Source organism: Lontra canadensis, unplaced genomic scaffold (assembly GCF_010015895.1).
Source record: "Lontra canadensis isolate GAN:19392208 unplaced genomic scaffold, GSC_riverotter_1.0 scaffold85, whole genome shotgun sequence".
NCBI classification, from domain to species: Eukaryota; Metazoa; Chordata; class Mammalia; order Carnivora; family Mustelidae; genus Lontra; species Lontra canadensis.
This window is the reverse complement of record NW_022631079.1, coordinates 4,076,823-4,103,525: the sequence shown is the minus strand read 5'-3', so window position 1 is coordinate 4,103,525 and position 26,703 is coordinate 4,076,823. Positions and strand designations below refer to the sequence as shown.

Sequence of the window (26,703 nt, the reverse complement as noted above, 5' to 3'; positions counted from 1 at the left end):
GGTGACATTTCAAGCTCATTCTCTTCCAAAGAAAAGGATCAGAGTGACCTGGTTTGGTTTTCTCTTCCCAGCTATGTAGCTCTTACCTGGCAATATCATGCCCAGAAGACAGCTGTTTCTCTCCGTCCTTTTTGAATAGTAAGAGGAAGAATCAAAGTATACATATTTGTATGGACCTATGTGTTGGGGGAATGGGAGATGAGCTTCATATGTAAATACTTACTTGGTGAAACAACTTCAACAAAATCATCTCCCACTCGTCAGGGGTGGGAGTATTTATGCCACAGTAATCAGCAAATGCCAGGGGAAGGGGCAGAGGGAGAAGTAGAAGCAGACTCCTGACGCGGACCTGGATCCCAGGACCCTGGGACTGTGACCTGAGCCGAAGGCAAATGCTTAACCCACTGAGACCCCAGGCGCCCCTCTGGAGAGCCAATTTAACCAGCATAGCTCTAGACATTTTGCTATCGGTTTACAAATAAAAGTCATCCTCATTTTGAACAAAATCCTGTAACCACTGAGACCGTCGTTCAAAAATCACCTTCTGATTCTCCTGTGAATGTGAGGCAGCTGCTAAGCTCGTTGATTCTATTTATGTTCATTGGTAAAATTTAACATAGCATTGTTAATTATTAGACAAAGGACTTCTTTACAAGAACTAGGGCAGTAGGGTGGAATGGTATCTGGGTTACGCTTCTGGGGGAGAGAGAGAATATCGAAATATATTTCATAACTCCTTCATCAATGAGACCCAGTAGAAATAAACACATTTAAAAAATGGTTGAATTTTGCAAGGCGAGACGGAGTCATTAATATCTTCCGACATGGACTAAACCACACTATTTGTGGTAACAAACAGTCTACTGAAAAGATTTACCATCCTTGAATAGAATAAGGGTCTAATGAAAATCCAGTCCAAAATTTATTTCTTGAACTATGTACAGAGCCTTAAGGTACATGTTTTGTGAGGGACATAGTAGGGTGTAGATCTAGATTCTGAAGCCCTTAAGTGTCTCTTAAATTATTTAAGACACATTCGCATTTGCATTGAATGAGGTCAGCAGGTGGCTCTGGGGAATCGCATAAACATGAACTTTACACACCAGTGTACCTCCGATTTGGTTTGTAAAATTACACTCTCACTCATGTAATCTGTTAACTGTCATCTTTGAAACTGTGTGAATGCTGACCATTTTTCTAAAGACGTAAATTCGGATTTGTGGGTGAGTTTGGGCTCTTGTCGAGATCCAAAGACAGAATATGTGACCGTTTGTGTCATTATGCTCATGACCTTCTAAAGCTTTCTTCCCACTTTTTAATTTTTGAAGGCAGGAAACGGGGCCAGGCATTGGTAGCCTCAGGCAGTAAACGCTCATATGAGCTTGGACTTGGCACTAGGTACTGAAACATGGTTGTCCTTCATGCCGGGTGTAATGTACTTACTGGAAAAGTCACTGAATATCTTACCAGATTATTTCCTCTGAGACTCAACTCTTAAACATGGCCCTTTCTAATGATGCTTAAAATATATTTCGTCCATACCGTTCTTTTTCCCTCCCACTCTCTTTCTCTCTTTCTTTCTTACAGCAGCTCAGCTTTGTGGGAGGGTATGTGCTATGGTGAGTGCTGTGAATTGTGTAAGACTGATGAATCAGACCTGTACCCATGAAACAAATAACACATTACAGTTTAATAATTACAATAATAATAATAATAAAGCAGCTCAGCTTCCTGAGGTAGTGTGATGTCTTTATGGCAATAAGGTGAAAGTGTCTACCTTATTTTGTTATAGTTACAACAGTTCAGAGAGGCAAGACTTCTGCCTCTGTCTCAATCCATCCCTTTTCTTGACTGTTCCAAAAGTATGGCTTCTAGAAAAAAATTAACATTGTAAAGGGGTCTGCCTGAATGACATATAGCTAATGTCCTAGCTAATTAGTCCTAGCTAATTTCTAGTTGTCAGGTAAGACCAACTCTTCAGGATGGCAGAATGTAAAATAACACGTGAAACCTATGTTTACCCAATGCAAATTTTAATTAGTTGGAAAAAAATTAAATGTCCGTTTTAGTGTCAAATACAGGAAATCTGAAGGGATGTGTACTCTAGCTTTGCCCTCTCTTCTCCACTACTCCCCCCCCCCCCCCATAATATGGGAGGTTTCCAGTTCTCAAAATCCTGAAAATCCTCCATTCAGGGACCACCCCCCCACCCCACCCCCCGCCAGCCAAGACTCGTCAGTATCAAGATGCTTCACAGTCTGACCCCGCATGTTCCCTGGGAGAAGCCGGCGTCCTCCTGCTTCATCAGATGTATGATCTCGTTGTACACACGGTGAGGGGCATCCAAGCCCCAGATGAAATCCACATGTGCCCATTCAGGAATGTGCTTATGGTAGATGAGATTGGTCACCTCGGAGAGCAGTGTCTTCATGTCCTCTGGATTTGAAAGCCAGTCCTGACCCCCAGACCACATTGCGGTGGGGACCATCATGTCTCTGACTTTGTACCTTATGGGAGTTGGCTAGAAAAAAGGAATGGTTTTTTAGCTATCGGTAACATGCAGACCACGACTTATATTTCAAGCCAACCGAGTCAAAATATGCCATGTGTTGTGCAGAAAGGTGCATGGGCACCGCAGCCAAAGGGGACTGCATTCAGAGTGTCTGTTCAGCCCCTACTTGGAGGTACAGTTGGTTAGCCTCAGTTTCTTCATCTGTAAAATGGGGATAACACTTGTAACCACTTACAAGGTTAAGTGACAAACCATGTAAGTGGTCTTCCACCTTAAGCATGAATTTTCAATTCTTTTTCTCCCTATTAGTAAATATTTAACACATACGTTGCCTTTGGAAGATATTGTTCCTGTCCTTTTAAAGACTGATTTCACAAATTTCAGAGGGGTCAGAAGGAGAGATATTCTCGAGAGAAAGGCAAGAGATTGGAGCCCCGAGAAGGTCGCTAGGTCTTCACAGAGACTTTCTGGGAGAGCAAAGAGGCCTTGAAGCAGTCCAAGCTCAAAACCTGGGGAAGTCAATGGCACTAGAACTAGGGTTGTTTGAGCCCGGGGTTTGGGGGGAAAGTAACGATTAGATTTTTGCTCCAGTCCCTGTCACCCGAAGAAAGGTATGTAGGATTCCGAACTGATGATCTCTCTTATTCAAACGGTGCTTCTTGATCAGACTGGCTGGCTGAGCTCTGATCAGCATCCTTAGATTAGAGCTGAGCTCTAATCAAGCATCCAGAACTTTCCACAGTAAAATTGAGCTCCAATCCTTCTCAGAAAATCCACCATGGAGCCAAGGCTTCAACCCAGGAGTCCTGGTTGACTCTGTGGCTTTCTAAGAATTTTGAGTTCTAACCTGAGATTGTGATTTACATTAAGGAGTATATATTTGGCTTTATCCCCATTTCTGGCACAGAACTCTTTACTCTTGGATTTTACCCAGTGATGAGAGTCAGTAAGTGTCTTTTCTTAAGTTAATGAGGTGACTTTTGGACTTGATGTAAGGATGGGGGCCTTTGGAGCCAAGTGGAGCCAGTGGAACCAAGCCTGTGATCGGAGGATTGGAACTTTCAGGGCTGCCCCTGACCTCTAGGGAGAGGAGGGCGCTGGACATTGAGTTCAATCGCCAATGGCCAATAATTGAATCAATCATCCCTATGTGATAAAGCCTCTATAAAAACCCTCAACAAGGTTGGGGAGCTTTCAGGCTGGCGAACACATGGAGATTTGGGGAAAGCCATGGGCTAAGAGAGAGCTGGAAACTCCTTGCCCTTCCTCCATACTTTGTCCCCTGTATCTATTCCTTCTGGCTGCTCCTCAGTTACGGTCTTTTGTAATAAAGGGGTGATCTACGAAGCAAAATGTCTCCCTGAGGTCTGCAAGCCAACCTGGCAAATTAATAGAACCCAAGGAGAGGGCTGTTAGAATCTTTCAGGCTAGCCAGTGGGTCAGAAGCACAAGAAGAACCTGGGCTTGAGACCGGCGTGTGAACTGGAAGGCAATCTTTACAAACCGAGTCCTTACTCTGACGCTCTCTCCAGGTAGTGTCAGGATTGAGCTAGATAGCGGGACACCCAGCTGGGGTCTGGAGACTTGCCTGTCTGGGGTCGGGGCGGCGGGGGGGGCGGGAGCGGCCCCCCCCCACCCAGAGATGATTAAAGTCACCTTTCATGCTCTAACTTAGATATGAAAGTTTGGAGCATTCCATGGCACAAAGTCATATATATTTTTTATTTTACAGACACCTGAATTCAGGTCGAACTCTAAGGTGCTGTGATTCTAGAATGCCTTTTTTGCATGCGTGTTTTTTTTCTTTCCTGGGGCCTACGTTGTGTGAGCTGCTCTTTCTAGAGTTTAAAACATTAATGTTGGTAATTGAAAGCCATCTTGGAGCCGGAATGCTTTCTCCAAAGACATGTTTTAGGAAATGGTGAGGAAGGACCTAATAAAAAGTAGCAGATGGGGGTGCCTGGGTGGCTCAGTAGGTCATGATCTCAGGGTCCTGGAATAGAGCCCCGCATTGGGCTCTCTGCTCAGCGGGGAGCCTGCTTCCCCCTCTCTCTTCCTACTGCTCTGCCCACGTGTGATCTCTGTCTGTCAAATAAATAAATAAAATCTTAAAAAAAGAAAGTAGCAGATGCCTGTGACTTAGAGTTTGCTAGTCGGGGCACTCCCCAGTCTATCCCATTTCCTAGGCTTTTGTATCTAGACTGATGGATGGGAGTGGATATTATGTATGATCCAAGATTCTCAGAGGTTGGCCTCTGTCTGCCAGGCTCCCTCTGGCTTTATGTTCCTGTGGTCAGAATTTCTTTGCGTTCACACACAAGATAACCAATGATCTTCACTGGGGATTTTCTGCTCAGAGGAGCATAACTCCCCCTTCCGACTCTCCACACCTGTTCATTTTGTGCTAGGGCATTGGCTGTGTATTTTCTTTTTAACATTTTATTTATTTATTTGACAGACAGAGATCACAAGTAGGCAGAGAGGCAGGCAGAGAGAGAGAGAGAGGAGGAAGCAGACTTCCTGCCAAGCAGAGAGTCTGGTGTGGGACTCGATCCCAGGACCCCGAGGTCATGACCTGAGCCGAAGACAGAGGCTTAACCCACTGAGCCACCCAGGCGCCCGGCTGTGCATTTTCTTAGATAATGTAATAACTTTTCATACTTCTCACTTGCAAATGACAGATGTGTTAAAAAGTGTGACCAGCAGAACTCTTAAGGATAATCTAGTCCTGGGGGGATCTGGGTGGCTCAGTCAATTAAGTGTCTGCCTTCAGCTCAGGTCAGGATCCCAGGGTCCTGGGATGGAGGCCTGCATTAGGCTCCCTGCTCAATGGGGAACCTGCTTCTCTCTCTGCTGCTTCTTCTGCTTGTACTCTCTCTGTGTCAGATAAATAAATAAATATCTTTTTAAAAAGATTATCTAGTCCAATTAATAATAGTAATAATAATCTTTTAAGTAGGTTGCATACCCAGCATGGAGCCCCATGCTGGGCTTGAACTCATGACCCTGAGATCAAGACCTGAGCTGAAGGCAGACACTTAACTGACTGTGCCACCCAGGCACCCCAGTCCAATCATTTTTAAAGATAAAGACATCAGGGTCAGCAGAATGAAAGCAGCCTATCCATGACCCCACAGATGAGAGACGGAGGCAGGACTCACAAGCAACCCTTGCTTGCTCTTTTATGGGCCATGAAGGAAACGTACCCCTGCCATCTTCATTCGTGGTTTTGTTTTTTATTTTCATCTCTTGATCCTTAAAGGGTCCTTCTAGCGACCACCACAGTCTACACTCTTCCTTTCACTCTATCTACACCGTCTTACTCCTCAGAAGCCCAGTGGCCCTGTTCATGGTGGCAGACTCATCAGGAAAGTTCTCCTACCCTCTTATGAAAGCAGGAAGCCTCTCGTAGAAGCTGTGAACTTCTCTCTTTTCAAATGGAGTCAAGCCCGAACTCGTATTTTTATTCCCGCCTCTACAAAAAACTGTCATTATAACTTCCCTCCCTTTTATTTCAAGAGGATGTGTTCGATTTTCATACCTGATTGCCTTTCTCCAGATTTTTGGTCTCGCTCCCCCAGTCAAATGCCCGAAGTTCCCCAGAATTCATTGCCTAAAAGGAGACAAATGGACATGGCCTTCAAACGCATCCCTGGATAAGGGTGGGGGGAGGGGCGAGCAGGTGCTAAGCCAGGGGAGGGCAAAATTTGAGGCTGCCCTTCCCTTCGGGCAATCTTCGAGAAAGCATCCAGGTAAGAGAGCAAGGCCCTTTTGGGAAGAAAGATGCACTGGAGACGCTCTTGCCACCTTATCCTTCAAATCCAGAAAGCGCATTCCCACTGTGGTCCGCGTCAGGTGGCTGTCAGGCGCACCTCTGCAGACTACAATGGGAGAGCGCCCCGTAGAGCCCTGCCGTGCGGTGATCCCGGGAGAAGGTGACCAGAATTTCACCCAGGGCAGACTTCTTTGTTCCTTTTGATTATATGGTCTCCCTCCCCATTTACACGTACACACACTCACACACACACAGAACCACGACCTTAGAGGAACAATTTAACTAGGCTCTAAATCCTCAAAGCAAACCGGACTGATATTTGTGATTTTTAAATTTCACCCTCAGCATTCTTGAATTCGGAGCCCTCCGGGTTTTGTTCAATGAGGTTTTGGCTGCAGTAGATGAGGACCCAAGGTTAGCTATGCTCTGGTTCTCTGTCTTTATCTCCATCCTTATTTCCACAACAAATCGGTCACCCTTCAGTATCGTCTATAAGGAGTGAGATTAGGCACAGTGCTTCCTTATAGTGACGCAGGAATTACCCTCCGCACGGCCCCTGAATGCGTCCTGGGTGATCCGAGAGGGGCTCATGGCCCCCAGAGACAGAGACAGTGACTGGTGATCGGGACCCTCCCTCTGGTGATTACGGGTGAAGTCTGCAGCACGAAGTTCTCCTCTGAATTAGGTCCTGCTTTCTTCGCATTTTTACTACTACGTGACCATTGTGCCGGCGGAGCCCAGAAAGAGAATGGAAACGTGATCTCCGGCCTCATCTGTGAGGTGACTAGAGGCAGAGGAAAGTCTCACTTGGACCATCTGAAGTCACACTCTCAAGGTCCACTGAGGATTCCTTGGGCCAACCCTCCCCTCCCTGCCACCATCTCCTGAAAAGAGATTCAGGGTTCTGGATCACGGTGGCAACAACATTGACAAGATCATATTCTATCCTGGAATAAATGTGAAATAACACCTTGGCTGTCAAAAGACAAGCTTTGAGTGCTCTAGACAAAGTATGCAGAGACCCTCGGCAAAGACAACAGAGTTAGCCTTCCTACCTGGCTCCAGTGCAGGATATTTTGCACGGACGTTCCCGCCAGAGTATGAGCGACGTACACGTTTGCTCGGCTCTGTAACAGAACACAAGTGGTTCGTAGGGCACGGGAAACCCACAAGACGTGCACCTTGGCCTAACCACGTCTGCAGGGTGTTAGACTAAGAAATGGGAATATCATCAAGTTATCAGCAATTATTCATGGAACAGTTATATACACATGCGCATAAATGAAAATGCCACTGTGTCCCCGGGCACCTGTACTTGTCATCTCAGAAGAGCTTCTCTTTAGACAACGGATTTCTTTAAAAAAAAAAAAAAAAAAAAAAACCTTGCCAGAATATGTAAGGACAAGAGAACTAAATTGGATTCAAATCCCACCTCCATCATTCCCTGTTTAGGTCGATTTGGGAGTAGTTGAATGCATGAGATCTCAGGACACTCGTCTATAAGAGGGGGCTACTGATGACACCTGTCTCATAGGATTGTTATAGGGAAGCACTCAGCCTGGCACATAACAAATGCTTATCAAACGGTAGCGATTGATCATATTATTATATAAAAAAAGAAAAAAAATCTTCTGGAGTGAAAGATGTGTTCCTCCAGCTTCTAGAGACGCTGCTGGCAGATAGCAGCCCACTGCTAGGCTTCCTTGGGGGGCCACCCCACGTGCAGAGAGCTGCCCTGCCCAGGGTCTCCCCTGGCGACATCTGTAGCAAATGACAGGTTGAGGTGAGAGTATAGAGACCGACCCTCTCACTCTAACTTGGGACAGCTTAGAAGGGTCACCCCACCTTCACATCCAGCTGCATCATGGCCTGATGTTTTCAATCTACAGAATCCTGCTTCCTTCCCTTCCCTGGCATCATCCCAAGGGTAAAACCCCAAATCGCTCTGCACACTATTTTTTTGCCCCAAGTGTGCTTTCTGAGGAAGCCCCACGGTGACCCCACCGACGATAGTTATGCCAAAGCTCAAATGAAGCTCTGGGGTGTCCCATGAATTGACAAACTGGAAGGACCCAAGAAGAAAGATGAGTTCCACGATACCTGGCAGCTCTCTCTTTTGTATACGGTCACCTCATGTAGTAAAGGGGTTTTCAGACCTCTTCCATCCATCATCTATGATGTCTATATCTAGCAAAACCCTCATGTCAGCCTTGACTCAGCCTGCGTTGAAGTATTTTCTGCACGTTAGTATGATTTGAAGAAGACGTAGTAAGTCTCCCCTGGCATTAGCTCACTCTCTGGAGGTGAGACTCACTCCTCGTTTTGCTTTGGAAAACTAAGAATTGACGAGGTTCCCACTTACCATGTTCATGTTTCTCGTATTAAATCCTCCCATAAGTAACATGACGTTGCTACAAATCTGATCCATAATCATCTGACCACACAGGTAAATAGCAAACTGTCTGAAGAATCTGGTCTGGTACAGAAATTCCTTCTTGCCAAACAGTCCCTGTTAAAATACGACATGGAATCGTCATCGTTACATTACAGTGAAAAAGAAGTGCATCTAATTTAAAAGCATACAGACCTTCCAAACTGATAATGGAGTCATGTCCCCAGTAAGCCCATTCTAAGTTGCAAATATTGGTAAGTCAAAACCTGGGAGCTGTGGCTGCTGCCAACCTCACGAGAGAGGTTTGTCTCCAACATCACTAGCCCAGGAAAAGATCAACATTCAGGGGTGCCTGGGTGGCTCAGCGGGTTAAAGCCTCTGCCTTTGGCTCGGGTTGTGATCTCAGGGTCCTGGGATTGAGCCCCGCGTTGGGCTCTCTGCTTGGAGGGGAGCCTGCTTCCCCATCTCTCTCTGCTTGCCTTTGCCTACTCTCTGTCAAATAAATAAACAAAATCTTTTAAAAAAATCTTAAAAAAATTCTAAGTATGATTTCTGCTGAAAGTGTATTACTTTTGCACCATCATTAAGTCAGAAGGCCGTGAAGTCGAGCAATTGTGAGTAGGGGCTGTCTGTATGTCTTAGCGAGCTGGGCTGGAGGACTTTTCTATGCAGACAAGGAATTATCTGAGGAGTCACGTACCTTGATCATCATATCCGGAAGTGACAAAAATTTGGTACTAGGGCCTTTTGCGTGTTTAACAGTGGCTATGGGCGCTAATGCAAAATACATTTTGATTTTCTGAGCCAGCTCTGGCATGGTGGAAAAAGCAATAAAGCCTACAAGAGAAGAGACAGGTCAGTGTGGATACTGTGTATCCTAGAATCCATAAGATGCTAATTGTACTCTTACCAAGTTATTTCAGTAACTATGAGTGATTGCATCTTAACTGTCCTAGGAAAGTATGAGCTCCTTGATGGGGAAAACACCAGCAGCCACACACCTCAGTGTTCCCTACAACACCTGGCATCTACCTTCCAGCCAGTAGGTTCTCCCTGCGTTATTGAATTAAACTATTGAGTCTAAAGGTACAGACTTTGAGAAAACATATATTCAGAGAAGTAACTATGTTCTGGACACTTTTCAGGGTACTTTTGTGGTTCTTACCTCATTGAATTCTTAGACTCTCATGAGGTACCTTTAACAGATCTCTACTTCACAGTGAATGAAATTGAGAATTAGAGAAATTGCCTTATTTATCAGTAACAAGCAGGTTCTGTAGTATAATGGGTGTTGGGATAGCAGGATTTCCGCTGGCCTCCTTGATGCCTACCTTTCCTGGAACCCTAACTGTACCATGATCTAATAGACAAGCTATCTACTGAACTGGGTCCCAGCTCCTATTTTTGTCATAGACCAGGTATGGGACCCTGGATAACGCAGTCTGTGCCTCAGTTTCTATGCCTGTGAAAGTCTCTGAGTTACCAGCATGTGGGGACCATCTCTGTGGAGCCTTGGCGAGAAAAAAAAAAGGCTATCACATAAAGCCACAGCTTGGTCACTGTATTTGAAATACCCTACATCTGTGAACTCCCTATCTAGGCTGTATTTGCAGCTTGCGGGGGAAGGGAGCTGGGCAGAGGAGGACCAGTATCACATGACTTCCTCTACTTCCCCGAGGTGAGTGAGTATTCCTGAAGAAAGTGTCCTCCCCCACTGTTCCCTCCACGTGATCAGGCTTGGCAGCCACATGCAAAGGCAGGCCCAAGAGTGACTCATTCCTCTTGCCCTCCCAGCCACACCATCAGTAGGACTGGGTTGGAACTCCTTTAAACTCTATTCCAGCTGGATTGTGACCCTGTTAGAACTCCCCTTGAATGTCAAGTTTGAGAACTCTAGCTGACTTCTCCCAGTGATACTTTTTCTATATGCAAACCTAGAATAAGTCCTCCATTTAAGCAGCTCCATGGTTGACGACCAGAAGAATCCTATTATGCTTTTTTGTCCCCTTTCTCATCTCGAAAGAGCATTTGATTCATCATCAGCACCTTTGTCTTATTGTCAAGCTGGACGATTTGAATGCAGAGCAAAGAGAATCTCAGAGGCCTCTGGCCATTAGAGCGGAAGCAGGTATTAATACCCCAAATTGCTTTCTGTGAGGGGTATGGTGAGATGTGTCATCCCCAGAGTCAGTTCATGGTATTGGAAAATCCAGAGAGGAAAATGTGAAAGGCAGACCCTTTTCGGTCGCCAGAGAGCACCAAATAAAAATAAGCCCACTGAACTCCTACCCTGAGTTCCAGGGAGGGTGTGCTCCCCTGTCTCCTTAGAATCCCATACCTTGGCCTTCCCCTTTGGGTTTGGCTCAGGGTGAAGGCAAAGAGTGCTTTCCGCCCTCCCAGGAGAGCCTTCTCCTCATGGCACACACTGCATCCCTCCTTGTCCCGGTCTAAGCCAAACACACTTTTCCTGTGGGCTTTGATCTGAGAGAGAGCCAGAGGACACAGCCTCCACTCCCGTCTCCCCGGCGATGACCTGTACCCAGCAGGGGCCGTGAGTTAAGGTTTCTCCCAAATTCACCAAAAGCAGAAGGACAACAGCATGAAATTCCAGACATTGGCCATAGAAGGGGAGGAAAAAGACTTGAATGAAATCCTCCAGCTGCCCTGTCTGTTGTGTAATGATCATTCTTACTGTTTAATGGGATTGAGTGCACTGTCTGGGCCAGAAACTGCACTTAGATTTGTGTCTTAGTCAAAACCCCTGCCTCACAGAGAGGATCCACATTGTCCCTGAATAGTTCGAACACCTCTAACTCCCCTACGAGGAAGTTAACTCTCTTCATTTTGTAGATGAGGAAACTGGAACCACAGGCGTTGGACAAATCCCTGGAGGACATTCACCTAAGAGGTGGTAGAGCCAGATGGGATCTCATCCCACCTCTGCCTGCCACCAGAGTCCTTGCTCCCTCTGCTCCTTCAGTCTCTGGCTTCCACAGCCCCCTGAAGAGTCGCCGAAGAAGACAGGGCCAGAGCTGAGAGAAGGTCAGGTGCCAGACCCTAGGCACTGCCGAGCACCATATGCCCATGTCCCTGACTATACAAACCTGCTCTCCATCGAACCTACCCATGGTGGTGCCCTGTGAGTAGCCGACATAATAGATCTTTTCCTGGCCAGTTTTCTGCAAAATAAAGTTTATGACTGCAGGAAGGTCAAACCTAGCCATCTCATCATAACTATAAGGGGGAAAAGACAAAGTGACATAAAAATTATAATCAGAAACAATGAAAGCAGCCCCTGGGGTTTATAAACAAGCCCTCGAGTCATCAGCCCCACTAGCTTGTGACCGTGCCCCTCAGGATGGACTTGTTTCACCCCTGTGACACATGGGGGCCTCTGGGCTCACAGACCATTTGCACTATTTGCATCCTGCTGTTTTCTCCAGGTAGTATCACAGAGCGATAATCATCCTCAGTGAATATATACTGAGCACGTGATCTCCCTCCTAGTAGAAATGTCCTGCTGTATAGTTATTGGAATAGCACCCGGCCTTACGGATTCATTTGTATGGAAGGGATTAAAAATGCCGCAGGGCCCTTCTCTGATATAGGTTGAGATAAAGAGCAGGTTAAATGCCGATAAGTAATTTACACAAAAACATTAAAAACTGTGAGATATGTATTAGCCAAATTAATAATCCCTAGGGCTTAATAGTTTCCCTGATATCTCTAATGTTGCCTGATCTCATCTCTTTCTGGGGGTATAAGTCCTTGTCATTATTTGGGGGTGGTGGAGTTTGTTCCAGGATATGCATTTACAAGGACATGGACCTATGTACCTTCTCTCAACTACCTGACACCAACTGCCATCTCACCCTATTAGGCAGGCCCATTCTTCTATTGGGGAAACCCATCCTCCCCACTACTTCCCCCAAATTAAAACAACTGGGGGCTCTCTACCAAGATGGTGCATCCAAAGTAAATTATCCAAATGCTAGAAGTCCTATTCTTTACCCGGTTCTCCCCAAGACATCCGTGTCCACCTCCATTTGGTATACCTGAAAGCCCAGAACTCATCTTGGTCTACGGAGAGGGTCTTGTGTTTCCGAGACCAGGTGTTCCCCCTGCTGTTCCCCAGCCACACGTCAAAACCGGCATCTGCCAGAATGAAGCCCAGGCTGTTGTTGGGCAGGTTGGAGATCCAGTTGCTGGCGTCCCCAAGCAGGCCGTGCTGCAGGAACACCACCGGACTCGGTCCTACATGCAAGAGAGTTTCAGCCATTAGACATGTTCTCCACCTTCCTTGTTACCCTCTCGTTTGCAAGCGCCTCCAAGTTCAACATACCCGTGTTCAAAGTTTGATTTAGCTGTTTGCTAGATTGATTATATTAGTTGGTCACTTAACCTATCTGTGTCTCGATTTCCTTATCAGAAAAACAGGATTTTTTAAAAAGATTTTTATTTATTTATTTGACAGAGAGAGAGATCACAAGCAGGCAGAGGGGCAGGCAGAGAGAGAGGAAGGGAAGCAGGCTCCCTGCTGAGCAGAGAGAGAGAGAGAGAGAGAGCCTGATGCGGTGTTCGATCCCAGGACCCCGGGATCATGACCTGAGCTGAAGGCAGAGGCTTAACCCACTGAGCCACCCAGGTGCCCCTTAGAAAAACAAGATTTTTGTTAAGACTAGGTAAAATAGTGCACAGGAAGCAGATACGATGATGCCTGGTGTAGAGAAACGATTGGTAGAGTTTGGGTTCCATTGTAGCCTTTCTGTAGTTCTTACTCTCACTCGGTGTGTCTGGGCTGAGGATATTGGAAGTGCCCAGGAAATAGCATAGTCTAATGATTAGGGTAATTATGTAATTATAAATATAATGATATATTACATAATTACATATTACATATATATACATATATACATATGTATATATAATCATATTATAAAATTATATATATATGTATTTGCCATAGGTATCATACGTATAATGATTTAATGATTATAGGCCCTTCATGACAAAAAAATTCACAAGCCACCTGAAGGAGCTCCCACTGCTCAAATATGGGAAAATTTGAGATTCAAAATAAATAATGATAGCAATAAATCATATCCCAGTGAATAAATTAAGAATGTGTGAGTCTAGGGGCACTTGGGTGGCTCAGTCGGTTAAGTATCGACTCTTAATTTTGGCTCAGGTCATGATCTCGGGGTCAGGGTCTCGGGCACCCATGATCGCTTGTGCCCCTGACTCTTTAAAAATATCAAGGTCAAAAGAGACAAAACCTGAGAAATTTGTTTCAGTTCATAAAGGAGACAAAAAGTCATGAAGACTAAATGTGGCATATGACCTTGGATAAGACAACTGACCAGAAGGAAGATCAAATACAAAGGACTTTGGTATAACTGAAAACCTATGAATATGGGCTATGCAGTAGCTACTAATATCCATAAGTGTTAATTTCCTAATTTCTTGATAGATGTATTGTGATGATAAAAGAGAACATCCATCCTTCTTTTTAGTGAAAGAGATCAGGATAGGACCCAGCCTACTGGGTGATTTTCTCCTTGAAGAGGTCAAACGAGAGGTGCAGGAACAATACTGGCCACTAGAGGGGAGTATTCTGCACCAACTGGACCCAAAGGGCAGATGGGTGGGTGTGTTGAACTCTCGGACTCTGGGGGTTTTGAGAGAACAGTGTAAGTAAACAGGATGTGAGAACAGGGTCTCCATCCATGAATAGGGGTGCAGATGACCCGTGAGTTCCGACACCGCCGCAGTCGCTCAATTGCTTGGAAAAGCTGTGCCTTGCTTACCTCCTACTATTTGTGGGGCTCAGCAAAAGTTCTCTTTGCATCTCCAGGCTCTCTGTTTATTTGTATAAAATTCATTCGTTCATTTGTTCATTCATTCCACACAGATTTATTGACACCTAGAATGTGCGTGACATTCTTTTAGGCACTGGCTGTATAGCTTTCAATAAAATTGATAAAGTCCCAGCTTCCAGGGAGTTTACATTCTGGTTGCAGGAGACAGATAATAAACCAGCAAATTATCTATTATACTAGGAGGTAAGCGCTGTAGGGAATGTAAGCAGGATAAGGGGCCAGACCCTAGTAGGTGGCAAGGGGCTGCTTCAAACACACCAAGGTTGGAGCAGGCTGGGCTTATAGAAAGCACAGCTGTGCAGGAGGTATATTAGGAAAAAAAAAAAAAAAGCTGGTTTTCAAAACAGAACCCTGAAGCTTGTTTACACCAAAGAGGATAGGCTTCGCCGGCAGTCTCGGGTCTTAATTAAGGACGTGGGCTAGAGTGGCAGACAGGTCTTGATTAGAACACGGGTTTTGCAATATGCAAGTGCTTGCATAGGCCTTCTGGGCAAGTTACTTAAACTCTGTGAGCGCCAGTTTCTTCAGATTATTGTGAAAGTTAAGAGAGACTAATGCAATTAAAGCACACGGCATCCTAGCTGGTGTTTGCAAAGAACACGGTATGAAACTGTATTATCTGGACTCATGGTAAATATTATAGTTGCTGCTATAAATGTCGAGCTAAAGAATTCAAAGGACTCGAGCACACTTTCGTTGGTAATGAATGTGACTATTTTTAAAAAGCCAGCAGTAGCTGAAAATCTCATACAGAAAAAAAAGGGATTCCATGAAGAAATGTATCAAAAAATTAAAAATGTGTATCTATTGTCTGATTTCTTAAAAAAAAAAAAAACAAAAAACAAACAAACAAAAAAAACCTCAGTGAAAAGCTGGCAACATCCCAAATACTTGAAATGCTTTTTGGATGGGGAATACAGAGTATGCAGCGGTGGGTGCCAGGTGCCATATTGGAGTTTGCATTCTCCATGAGCAATGGTTGGTATGGTCTGTTCAAAAGAGCATCAGTGGATATTCTAGAATATCTGTATAAGAGGGGTTTGGGGATGGGTCAAGAAATTGACCTTTCTTGAAGGTCTTTTTTTTTTTTTTTTTTTTAAAGCAAACACTATGTTTCTTTGAGATCATTAGGGATATTTGGGATAACTGTGGTGGTGGTGATGGGGAGGATGGGGGGTGAAGCTATCTTTTGGCCCAAACAGTGCGTTCCAGTCTATAACAAGAATCCAGACTCCCCTTGACACACTCAAACCACAAGGAAATCATTACTATAGAGAAGGCTGCCATGTTGGGATGGCATGGGGTTGAACCATACCTGTCTTTTTAAGTTGTGCTGGGCCTTGAGGAATTCTGTTAACAGAAAGGATGTACCCATCTTCTGTTACAACTTCGTACTCCTCATAAGGATAACCTTGATGTCGGATGATTTCGCTCTAAGGAAAAAGCAGTGTCTTTTGAGTTCAGTTCTGTATGGCTATACTCTCAATGATCCAAAAGTAAAACAGATTCCTTGACTCTGGAAGATAGAGAAAGGAGTCCCTTCTTTTCCCCATTTACTGATGTTTTCTTAGAAGAACTAACCAGCCCTCTCTAGTACTCATTTTCTTTGCCTTTAATGTAGAGAACAATGGTTCTCAAAGTGCGGGCCCTGGACCAAAAGGACTGAATTAGAAACTCTGAGGAGGGGGCCCAGCAATCTGTGTTTTAACAAATGCCTTTGGACATTCTGATTCACTCTAATGTTTAAGAACCACTACACCAGAACCCTGATTTCAAAGCCTGGGTGCATTCTGAAATTTTCTGGGGGCACTTAGAGGTACAGTTTCCTAGGCTCACTTCAGATATGGGGCTAGATAATTGCAATGAAGTCAACGAGGCGTTCTTCCCAGGACAGCTTCAGAGAACCTTCAGGCCACGCGTTCCCTGCGGCTCTTTTCAGCTCTAAGAAGCACAGGCTTAAGAACAAGAGCTCTTAACATTTTTAGGTCAGGGAGCCCTCAGGGAATTTGAAGAGACCGATAAAAATGGATATGCACATGGACATGGGGACTTTTTTTTTTTTTTTTTGGACACATTTTTGTATCTCCTTTTAGGGGCTCCTGATTCCTGGTTGCCTATATGTTGACCCCTGTTTAAGGACCCCTACTCTACACAGATATCACACGTAGAAACTCTGTAAAACAGGAAGCTTCAGAAATCTCCTCAGTAGCCTCCCTATTCCTGCCCACCGTCATCACCCAGAGGGGGGAATCACTTCTCTCAGCTTTAACAGGGCCGTGAGGAGAAAGCCAGGTGTGAAACGCCCAGGGTAGTGCCTGGGGAAAGGGGGCATAGTAGTTAAGAGAAAGGCCCTTGAGGTCCCCTGCTTGACTTTTATTCCTGGTTCTAACACTAATACACAAACCAGCTGTGTGATCTTGGAAAAATTACTTAACCTGTCCCTGTTCTTTAATTTGTTCATCTGCAAATCATCTATACCCACAGTCTTTACTCCCTGGGGTTCTGGAAAGGAATGTGAAGAGATAATGCACCTAGAATGCTCACTAGGTTACCTGGCACTATGAGCAATAGTGACTACTAGAATTAAAAATCACCCCCACCTTCCCAGGTAACTCCCATTCAGTGGCAGACTTCTGCTTAAGAGATTCTTTTCCAGAAAAACTTTCCTGAATTCCCAGGATTAGGTCCCCCTCTTCTTTGTTTTCGTCTTTGATTTCACTGCTATCGTAATTAGCAATGGAGGGTCTATTTTCCTGCTGGACTGGAAGTTCCGAACTTGGGTCTTTTGGTGTTCGTAGATGTCTCTGGAACATCACTGACGAGCATATTAACAAGGGACTGCTAGGTGCTCAATTAACACCAGCTAGAAAGACTCAAGCAAGATGCCAGTCGTAACCCCAAATACAGGTTAGATTATATCCATATAAATCAATCTACAGAATCAAACCCATTTAGGCTCTGAACGGCTCGTTTTCTATACATCGAATGTACACCAGTAATTATATGGATTTCCTATTTTACTTTGCCTCTCCAGGCATAAACACTCAATAGCAGAGTCTGACTCAGTGGGTTTTGGTGTTAGGGTTCCTGAAGCCCCAACAGCGCCCAGTGCTCGGCACACCCAGTGGGTGAGGCTTGGGGAGACCGGTTCTGCCTCCAGTCGAAGACATTGCCTCCATGCAGTAACTCAGAGGAATGTGTGTAGGATCCTACCAGGGCCGGCAAGCTGGTGGGAGCCTCTTCTCACCCGGGAGGACTGATTGCACGTTGGTTACAATTACGAGCTTTGTGTCCAGGCAGGCCCAGATCTAAACTGTGGCTCTTCTACCTGCCAGTAGCATGGCCTAACTGAAGTTGCTTATAGCCCCTTGTTCTCAGGTCCTTGGTTTTGAAAAATGGGGATGATCCCACCCACCGATCGGGCCGTACCTTGACAGCTTTTGATCACCATGTCTACCATGGGGTGAGTCTAACTCTACAGCGGGCATTCTTAAACTCAACCCAGAACTTGAAAGTAAGCCAACATTCTGGATTACCTAAAAGGACGTTGCATCATTCATGAGTCTTACGTACATGAGGCCCTCTCTAGATTTCACCAAGGCCCCCTTCTTGCCAGTTGACTGAGGTCCCAGTCTGAAGGAAGGTACAAAGAATGGATGCTTCTAGAAGCTGGTGTCCTAACAGTAAGCGGGGAGGACTGAGCCCTTTCTAATATGGGAGCAAAAAGGAAAGGAGTAAAAATCACAGGTGGAGTGGAATTGCCCAGGGTCTTGGGTGTAGCTTAAGATACCACGAGGGTTTCTCTGCTCCTAGAATGAACCGAAGAATCCAAGAAAAATTTACATTGTGCTTGGGGCAAAGGGATTAAGTCATTCACCCGAGTCTACCAAATTTCTTCAAGGAGGATGAAGGCTGTTGACACATACCCAGGTTAGCATTCCTCCCAGTACAACATGCTTATTTATGTCTATGCTCTGCTAGCAAAAATCACCACCACATAGAAATATAATATATAATGCAGATAATACACACGTGCAAAAGTGAGTATGTGAGCCACTTCCTTTCCCCCCAAACACAGAAAAACCCCAACTTACAATATTCATGAATGCTTCTGGATCCACGGCTTTCGTTGGCATACATCCTGAATTCACATTTCTTTGGAACAAATACGCCACCAGAATCAGAAGCCACATCTCTGTTCTGTGGGAGACAATCCACAGGCTTGACAAGATCTTTGGCATGATCCAACATCTGCATTTATTAATTTTTTTCTTTTCCTGGCAGTATCACAACTCAATCCTAATGTCAGCACGATCTACAGCTTTAAAAACTTTCCTACATGTTCCATCCAGGATTCTTCCCCCAAATTCAGAAGCAAATCCAACAAGCTTGGTGGACAGGGAAGAAAGAGCTGGAAGCCGAATGGAAACATGGCCCAGGATGTCTCAATGCCACCAGCCCCTCCCACTCCTCCCAGAACACACAGTCACCAGCCCTCAACTTCTAGCTGGGTAGAACCTTCTTTCATACCGCCTGGAGTGATGCGCATATGATACAGCCCATAAAACCCTTGTTCTTCTTCCATAAGGAAACAGGAACCACAGGGAAGACCATTTTTTCTTTTTTCTTTTTCCCTAGTTTTTGTCTTTCTTTGGAGAGTGGAAAGATATGGAGTCTGCAGAAAACTTTGCAAGCTTCTACAGTCACATTCAAAGGCTTCAATGATCAGTCCTTTTTTTTTTTTTTTTAAAGATTTTATTTATTTATTTGACAGAGAGAGACAGCGAGAGAGGTAACATAAGCAGGGGGAGTGGGAGAGGGAGAAAGAGGCTTCCTGCCTGTGGGGAGCCCAATGCAGGGCTCGATCCCAGGACCCTGGAACCATGACCTGAGCAGAAGGCAGAAGCTTCGCTGACTGAGCCACCCAGACGCCGCCCCCACCACTAGCCCTTTAACTGCAGATCAATGAGTTGATAAGTAGTTTTATTTAACATGTCAAGGAATGATGGGGCATTTTCTCATCTTAGCAATGGGTGAGATCATCGACTGGAAGAAAATGAATCTTCCACATTTAGGCCATTTCTCTGTGGCTCGACTAAACAGACACACACAAAAGGGTTTTATTCTGGGTTATAATCATGAGCTAAAGCCGAGAGGTTCCTGAGACAAACACCTGGCAATTAAATCACCTGCAATAACTCAGCTGAGTTGCAGCCTAGTTATTTTCACGACCGGAATGTCCCAGTCCGATCAACCGTGGGGTGGTGCGAGCACTTCCTTACCCTACTGCTGTTGAAGCAGGCCAGGAGGATAGACTTAACTGTCATTGTGAGTAAAGAGTGTGTTAGAATTTAAGAAAACAAAACAAAACAAAACTAACTATTATTTGAAGGGACATATTTCTTTGTTTAGGGAGATGGACGAGCCATGAGAGACTCTGGACCCCGGGAACCAGAGGGTTACGGTGTGGGGAGGGGTTAGCAGGGTGGGTGGGAGATGGGGAACCGAGTGATGGTATTAAGGAGGGCACACGTGGTGATGAGCCCTGCGTGTTATAGACAGCTGATGAATCGTGGGTCACTTCATCAAAAGCTAAAAAAAAAAAATGAACTGAGCCAACAGCAGCCACACTAACTTAGGGACGCCTGGAATGTGGTTGGTGAAGGAGCCGAGGCTAGAACAGGACGTGCGAGTCCGCGAGAAAGGACGGCCCACGGTCTCAGCCTCGCCCGTGCTGGGCTGGTGGCAGAGGGGTGATGATGCAAGCCTGAGGCTCTTATCTGGACCCATCTCAGCGTTCCCACCGCGCGGATCTGATGCTTGCTAGGGAGGGGCCGTCTGACCTAGTTCAGAAGAGCAGGGACGTCTGTCCAACAGGGCAGAGAGCTCCACGTCCTCAGTCCCCGCTGAGCTGCTCTGACCTTCTGCAAAGTGAGACTTTCGAAGGGAACTTTGGCCCCCATCACTGATATCTTGGAGTTTTAAATGTTAGAAAGCTAGAAAACAAACAAACAAACAAACAAACCCAGAAAATCACATTCGGCTCTTTTTTTTTTTTTTAGGAAAACGTGAAGACTTGCCCAACATTACCTCGGTAGATTGTGGCAACACGAATACCAAAAATTCAGGAGCTTTAATTCATTGGTTAGTGTTATTACTACATGGAAAAAAATGTGACATTTCAGTGTCCTCGTCCCCATTCGATGACAGAGCCTTACCAGCGTCAGAAAAAATAGCATCAATCTCTGGAAACTGTCTCTTTAAAACTTCTCTCCTGGGTTTGAGATTCGAGATTATTCTCAATGATTTCATTATAAATTTGGGAAACATAATCTACTCACATTTGCTCCAATATATTCAATATAATGGACTAATAAACTTGTGAAATTTATATGAATTTGTTAATAAAAGAATTGATGCCAATTAAACTGGTTAGTTCAGAAAAAATGTAATTTTGGGTGGTTTTGTTTTCAGCCTTTCGGAGCCATGCCCTCCTTGGGTGCGAGCATAATGCAGAGAAAATACAGTTCAATTTGGCTATCAAGTTCTTGGGTGACTTTATGAGCTCCCAACTGGCCTTTTGGAAGCAGGAAAGTGAAATTCTAAGTCCAGCTCAAGGAGATAAATTTTCAACAAACATGAAATAAGTTCATTTCTTCCCCACTCCAGAATTTTAACTACCTTAGCAACTTTCAAGCCTTTCTGAAGCATCAGAAGCATTATAAACAGAATGGAGGTCCAGATGTGCCAACAAACTTGACCTCCAGCTGGGAAGTGTTTCTCTCGAGAGATTTATCTGTAAAGGCTTCTATCAGGGAACTCTGTCATCTTTTAAAATGGTTTTTTATCGTGTCCATACCTAAAGACGGAGGATCTGAAAGACCCCGGTATCTCAAAACTAGGAAAATGGGTCTCCCCTAAATGTACATGATGTAGAAATCAATTCAGTATCAAAATGACAACTGGTCTAATAGGACAGAAGTTAAAGAAAAGCTTTCTAAGAACAAAGTGAATGAAGAATCAGCATGTAGCCTTACCCCAAGTTGTACTGCATGTTAAAACTATAAGAAACAAACAAAACAGAGGTGCCTGGGTGGCTCCATAGGTTAAGCCCCTGCCTTGGGCTCAGTTCATGATCTCGGGGTCCTGGGATCGAGTCCTGCATTGGGCTCCCTGCTCAGTGAGGAGCCTGCTTCTCCCTCTCCCTCTGCCTGCTGCTCCCCCTGCTTGGGCTCTCTCTCCCTCTCTGTCAAAATTAAAACAACAACAACAACAACAAAAACTCTCTTTCTCCCTATCTCTGTCTCGCAAATAAGTAAATAAAATCTTTAAAAAAAACCCATAAAAATAAAACAAACAAAATAGGACAAAATCCCCCAAACAGAAAACAAATAGTAACACGAGAGTAAGAAAAAAAAGGCAAATTGAAAAAGCCCCTTCAACTGGGAGAGAAGTTCTCTCTTCCGCTTGAGTTGTGTGTGAAAAGGGTCTTGACTTAGCGCAGTGCTCGCCTGACACTGAATTGAGTTATATTAAAACAGTTCCTTCAGGTTGTCTAAGCTGAAGCCTGGAGGCCAGTCGGGCCTGGGCACCAGAATCTAATGAAAGTACCAGTCAGTGCTCTGGGCAGACTCTCTTTGCCATTAAATGACGGGAACTTCTGTCCCGACTCAGACTTTGGCCTGACCCCTTCCTTTATCACCAAGACTTATCTCGAAGGACACCCCAGCCCTTTAGGTAAATGGCCTTTCGGTTTATCTGCCCTCCCGATGTGTCAGACATGCCTGAAAACACAGGATTCTCATTTTGAGACCACGTGAAACAGGACTGCGGGGCGCCTGGATGGCTCAGTCGGTCGGGCATCTGCCTTGGGCTCAGGTCATGATCTCAGGGTCCTGGGGATAGAACCCCGTGTCAGGCTCCCTGCTCAGCAGAGAGTATGCTTCTCCCTTTCCCTCTCCCCCAACTCATGTGCACTCTCTCTCTTGCTTTCAAATAAATAAATAAAATCTTTAAGAAAACATGATCGCAGAATAAGACAATGGAATGTGCTTAGGTGTGTGTTAGGCATAAAGAAAACTACAGGGTTTTAAAATAACAATTGCGCAATATTATGATAGCTGGGCGGAAAGAAAGCAGAGCCTAAAATGTGGGTTCATCCCCTTTTTTCAAAGCTCTGTTTGTATATTTATTTGATAGAGAGAGAGAGGGTAGGTGGAGAAGCGGAGGGAGAGGGAAAATGCCCAGCAGACTCCCCAATGCTCACCCAGCCCTAGGCGGGTTTTGATCTCAGGACCCTGAGGTCATGACCTGAGCCGAAACAGAGTGGGACACTCAACCCACTGAGCCACCCAGGTGCCTCAGGGTAGGTTAATTTCTAAAACCAAATAGTCATACCCTAAAAAAAGATTCCTTCAGCTTTTGTCTATCTGAAGGACGACTTTGCTGAGAAAGTATTCTCTGTTGGAAGCATCTTAAGCTCTTTGAGTATCTCATCCCACTCTTCCTGGGCTGCGATGTCTCTGCTAAGACCTCCACTGATGGCTCTGTGGGGGCTCCTTTGTATCAGATAATTGTTTTCCTCTTGCTGCTTTTAAAATTCTCTTTTGTCTCTAATTTTAGGCAGCTTTATTATAATGTATCTTGGGGAAGATCGTTTTGGATTGAAATTTTGGAGTGACCTCTGAGCTCTGTGAACCTGCATATCCATCTCTCTCCCTAGATTTGGGAAATTCTCTACCAGTTTTTCTTTAAATAAGCATTCTGTGCCTTCCCTTCTTTTCCTTCGCGGACTCCAGCTGTACAGACGCTGTCTCTATAAATCCCATACGCTTTCTTCATTCCTTTTCATTCTTTGTTTTTTTAGCTTTTGCTTCTCTGATTGGATAACTTCATTTGACCTGTTTGCAAGCTCATGGCTTCGTTTTTTCATTTAAGTCTTCGTTCAAATTCTCTGTTGAGTTCTCAGTTTAGCCATTGTATTCTTTAGCCCTCAAATTTCTATTTTTTTTTTTAAATATTTTCTGTCTCTTGGTTGAACTTTCCATTGTGTTCTTGTACTGTTTTCCTGATACCATTAAATCGTTACCTGTGTACTTTCAGCCCTCTGAGTAGCTATAGAAGAAGCATTTTGAACTCTTTGTCAGGCAATTTCTGGATCTCTATTTCTTTGGGCCCAGTTCCTGGAGGTGTGCCTTATGCTTTTGCTAGAGTCATGTTTCCCTCATTCTTCGTGATCACCGTAGCGTCGAACGGATGTCTGTATTTGAAGATGCGGTCACCTCATTCAGACTTGATGAGCTGATTTTGGTGAGGGAAACCTTTTGTCTGTTGGGGGGGAGCATGCTGCGGCCTGCTGTGATACAAGGTCTAATGGCGCAGGGTGCCAAGTGTGGGGGTTGGTGTCAGTACCAGGTCCAGAGGGGAAGGAGGTCTTTTTGACTCAGGCTGCCGAGGTCCATTGCATCAACAACTCTGTGGCCCTTAGTGAGTGTGTGGGGGTCTGCGGTGGTGGCCAGGGCTGCTGGGGTCCTCAGTAGGCCCAGCAGCTGGGAATCAGGGTAGGCAGCCGTGGGGGCTGAAGCTGGTGTTACGTACCCACTGGGCTGTTAGTTGCAGGAGCCAAGTATAGACACACTTATAGCGGCGATTGTAGGGCAAGTGGCAAGGACTGGACACAGCCGTGGGCACACTGGTAGCTGCCGGGGGCCTTGGCTGTCAGTGTGCCCTCTTGTGACCGCCATCTCCCACTGGGCATTTGCAAGGCTGTGGCGGTCCGTGACCTGAGTCAGGCTGGTAGTGTGAAAGTACAGAGTGAGGGACTAAGCGGCTGCTGTGGCAGAGGTGGGGGAGGGCTTGAGAGAGGTGTCTGTGGAGGGGAGTGGAAGGGGGAGGGGAGTGGAGAAGGAAGGGGAGCAGGGACTGGGGCGGGGGAGTGGAGGGCAGCAGGGTTTTGGGAGGCTTGTATCTGGGATGTACATGGAGCAAACCTAGTGAAATCAGCAGGGGTCTGTGGGGGGCTGTGCTGGCCACTGGCATCTTTCTTCCTTCCCTTCCTTTCCTTCCCTTTCCTCCCTTCCTCCCTTCCTATTTCTTTCTCTCTTTTTAATTTTTATTTCTTTGAGAGAGGGAGAGAGAGATCATGAGCGGGGAGGAAGGGCAGAAGGAGAGGGGGAAGCAGGCTCCCCGCTGAGCTGGGAGCCCGATGTGGGACTCCACCCCAGGACCCTGAGATCATGACCTGAGCCCAAGGCGGACACTTCACCGACTGAGCCCCCCTGGTGCCCCCGGCCGCTGATTTCTTGAGTGGGAAAAGTTGCTGGGCTTGTCCACAGAACAGGTCGCTGGGCACCATGGTGGCTCCTGCCTTGTGGTTGTCATTGGTGGCCCCTGTTAACTTCGTTGTTCCTAGCTGCCCCTAAGTATTTCAGCTTTGCCAAATGGGTGGGGTGAAACCAAAGCAGGTCTTTGATGTGGTGTCCTGAAAGGCTGGGGAAGCTCCCCACTTACCTCCTTCTTCCTTTCTCAGCAAGGGGCACTCTCTCAGCTGGGGATCTCCCTCTTGACACCGGACAACTGGCTCCGGGGCTGGAGGGATGCCGGCAAAATGAGGCTGTCTTCCTTTATTCCTGGTTGTGGCTATTGTCAGGGTATTTGCTACACTGTGTCACAGAGATTCCTTAGGTGGACTCTGACAGCTCCCGGAGCTCTTTTATTTGTGGATAGCTATCTAATGGTTGATCTTTGTGGGTGGGGTTGGAGGCTGGCGTGTCCTACGCTTACTGTTTGTGTAACTCTCTGCAACTTTCTTACCCTTGCTGGGCCTCAGTGTCACTTTTTTGTTGTTGTTGTTGTTAAAGAGTGAGAGCACAAGGGAGGGGCAGAGGGAGAGAGAGAATCTCAAGCAGATCCAACGCCCAGACTCAGGGCTCGATCTCATGACCCTGGGATCACCACGTGAGCCGAAATCAAGGGTCAGACCCTCAACTCTCTGAGCCACCCAGGCGTCCCCCACCTTGTACCATGTGAATAGTAATGGCCCTTCTTCCCAGGCTGCTGTGCAGGTTAAGCGGGTATGAAGGCAATGCCTGGTGCAGAGCAGGAAACGAGCACATCTCAGCGAGTTTGCTTCTTGTGGGTCATGGTAGTCATTGGGCTGGCTAGCTGCTTCTCACCGTGGCCTCCTGCTGGCCGAGTTGATGTTAGACCATAAGCCAGTTTCTCCATCAACCAAGGAAACTAGGAATCGTTTGGTGTGGAGAGCCGAGGTCATACCCCCTGCAGACGGGTCCACGTCTGATTCCTGACTCCGTCCCTTCCTGGCTCTGTGATCTTTGTGAAGCCCCTTAGCTCTCCCTGGCTCAGTAAACTATGACATCACCACGATAAATGGGAAAATGTATACAAATGGAATAAGCCCATGTGGGTGCTTAAGGCATCGAACTTTCTTTCCCTGTTTCTTTCCTTCTTGTAGGGTCCTGTGAAAGAGACCCCAGCTGGGTGGCTTAAGTTTTCACATTTACTTCTAACCCAAGATGAATCCAGCCCAATGCTGGTTAGAGCTGAAATCACAGACTTCTGACTCACAGAGTTCAACTTCCTGACTTTTGTTCCAAAATGATATAATATGCACCCGGCATATTTGCGGTGAAACTTCAAAACACTATATGGCACATAGAATGAGATGTACATCGTACTTGTCTTCCTGGAGTTAATTCTCACTAATAGCTTGATGTGTAACCTTTAAGATGCTTTTAATATGTTTACATATATGTGTAATTATACATTCACAGACAAATGCATGTAACTTTATATATGTGAATAAATAAATAAATTTATTTATATAAATTGTGTATGTCTCCATATTTCTATATAGCTTTGAAATCTTCTGTCAGGGGCACCTGGGTGTCTCAGTAGGTTAAGTCAACCACTCTTGGTTTCAGCTCAGGTCATGATCTCAGGGTCACGGGATCAAGCCCCATGTGGGGCTTGGAGCCTGCTTCGGATTCTCCCTCTTTTCCTCTCCCTCTGCTCCCTCCCCCCCAAAAAAAAACAAAGAAAAGAAAAAGCAAAGGAACTTTGTCATATTAAAAAGGCCTTTTCATTTTAATATTTTAAATCTGTTTCTTTCAATTTCACTACTGCA

General features: G+C 45.5%; 1 protein-coding gene across 2 annotated transcripts; it reads right to left on the bottom strand.

The window, feature by feature from the left end:
- Nucleotides 1-2,226: 2,226 nt before the first annotated feature.
- LIPM (lipase family member M) lies at nucleotides 2,227-25,220 on the bottom strand. Of its 2 annotated transcripts, XM_032883050.1 has the most exons (10): nucleotides 25,068-25,220; nucleotides 18,653-18,758; nucleotides 15,874-15,991; nucleotides 12,735-12,933; nucleotides 11,804-11,913; nucleotides 9,380-9,516; nucleotides 8,650-8,796; nucleotides 7,343-7,414; nucleotides 6,054-6,125; nucleotides 2,227-2,521 (listed from the first exon to the last, which is right to left on the bottom strand). In XM_032883050.1, the coding sequence occupies exons 2-10, from the start codon at nucleotides 18,749-18,751 to the stop codon at nucleotides 2,252-2,254; spliced, it is 1,224 nt and encodes a 407-aa protein (XP_032738941.1). In that variant the 5' UTR covers nucleotides 18,752-18,758; nucleotides 25,068-25,220; the 3' UTR covers nucleotides 2,227-2,251. The 2 variants fall into 2 exon arrangements, with proteins under 2 accessions (XP_032738941.1, XP_032738940.1); XM_032883049.1 differs by lacking the exon at nucleotides 25,068-25,220 and having other exon boundaries at nucleotides 18,653-18,799.
- Between the last annotated feature and the right edge of the window lie 1,483 nt (nucleotides 25,221-26,703).

Excerpts from the sequence above, each read along its gene's own strand:
- LIPM (XM_032883049.1), bottom strand. The coding sequence starts at position 18,799 with ATGCCAAAGATCTTGTCAAGCCTGTGGATTGTCTCCCACAGAACAGAG. Across the intron at positions 11,914-12,734 it reads GATGAGTTCTGGGCTTTCAG|TTATGATGAGATGGCTAGGT; the intron begins GTATACCAAATG and ends TCCCCCTTATAG. Across the intron at positions 9,517-11,803 it reads CTCACAGGGCACCACCATGG|GCTTTATTGCTTTTTCCACC; the intron begins GTAGGTTCGATG and ends CTTCTCTTGTAG.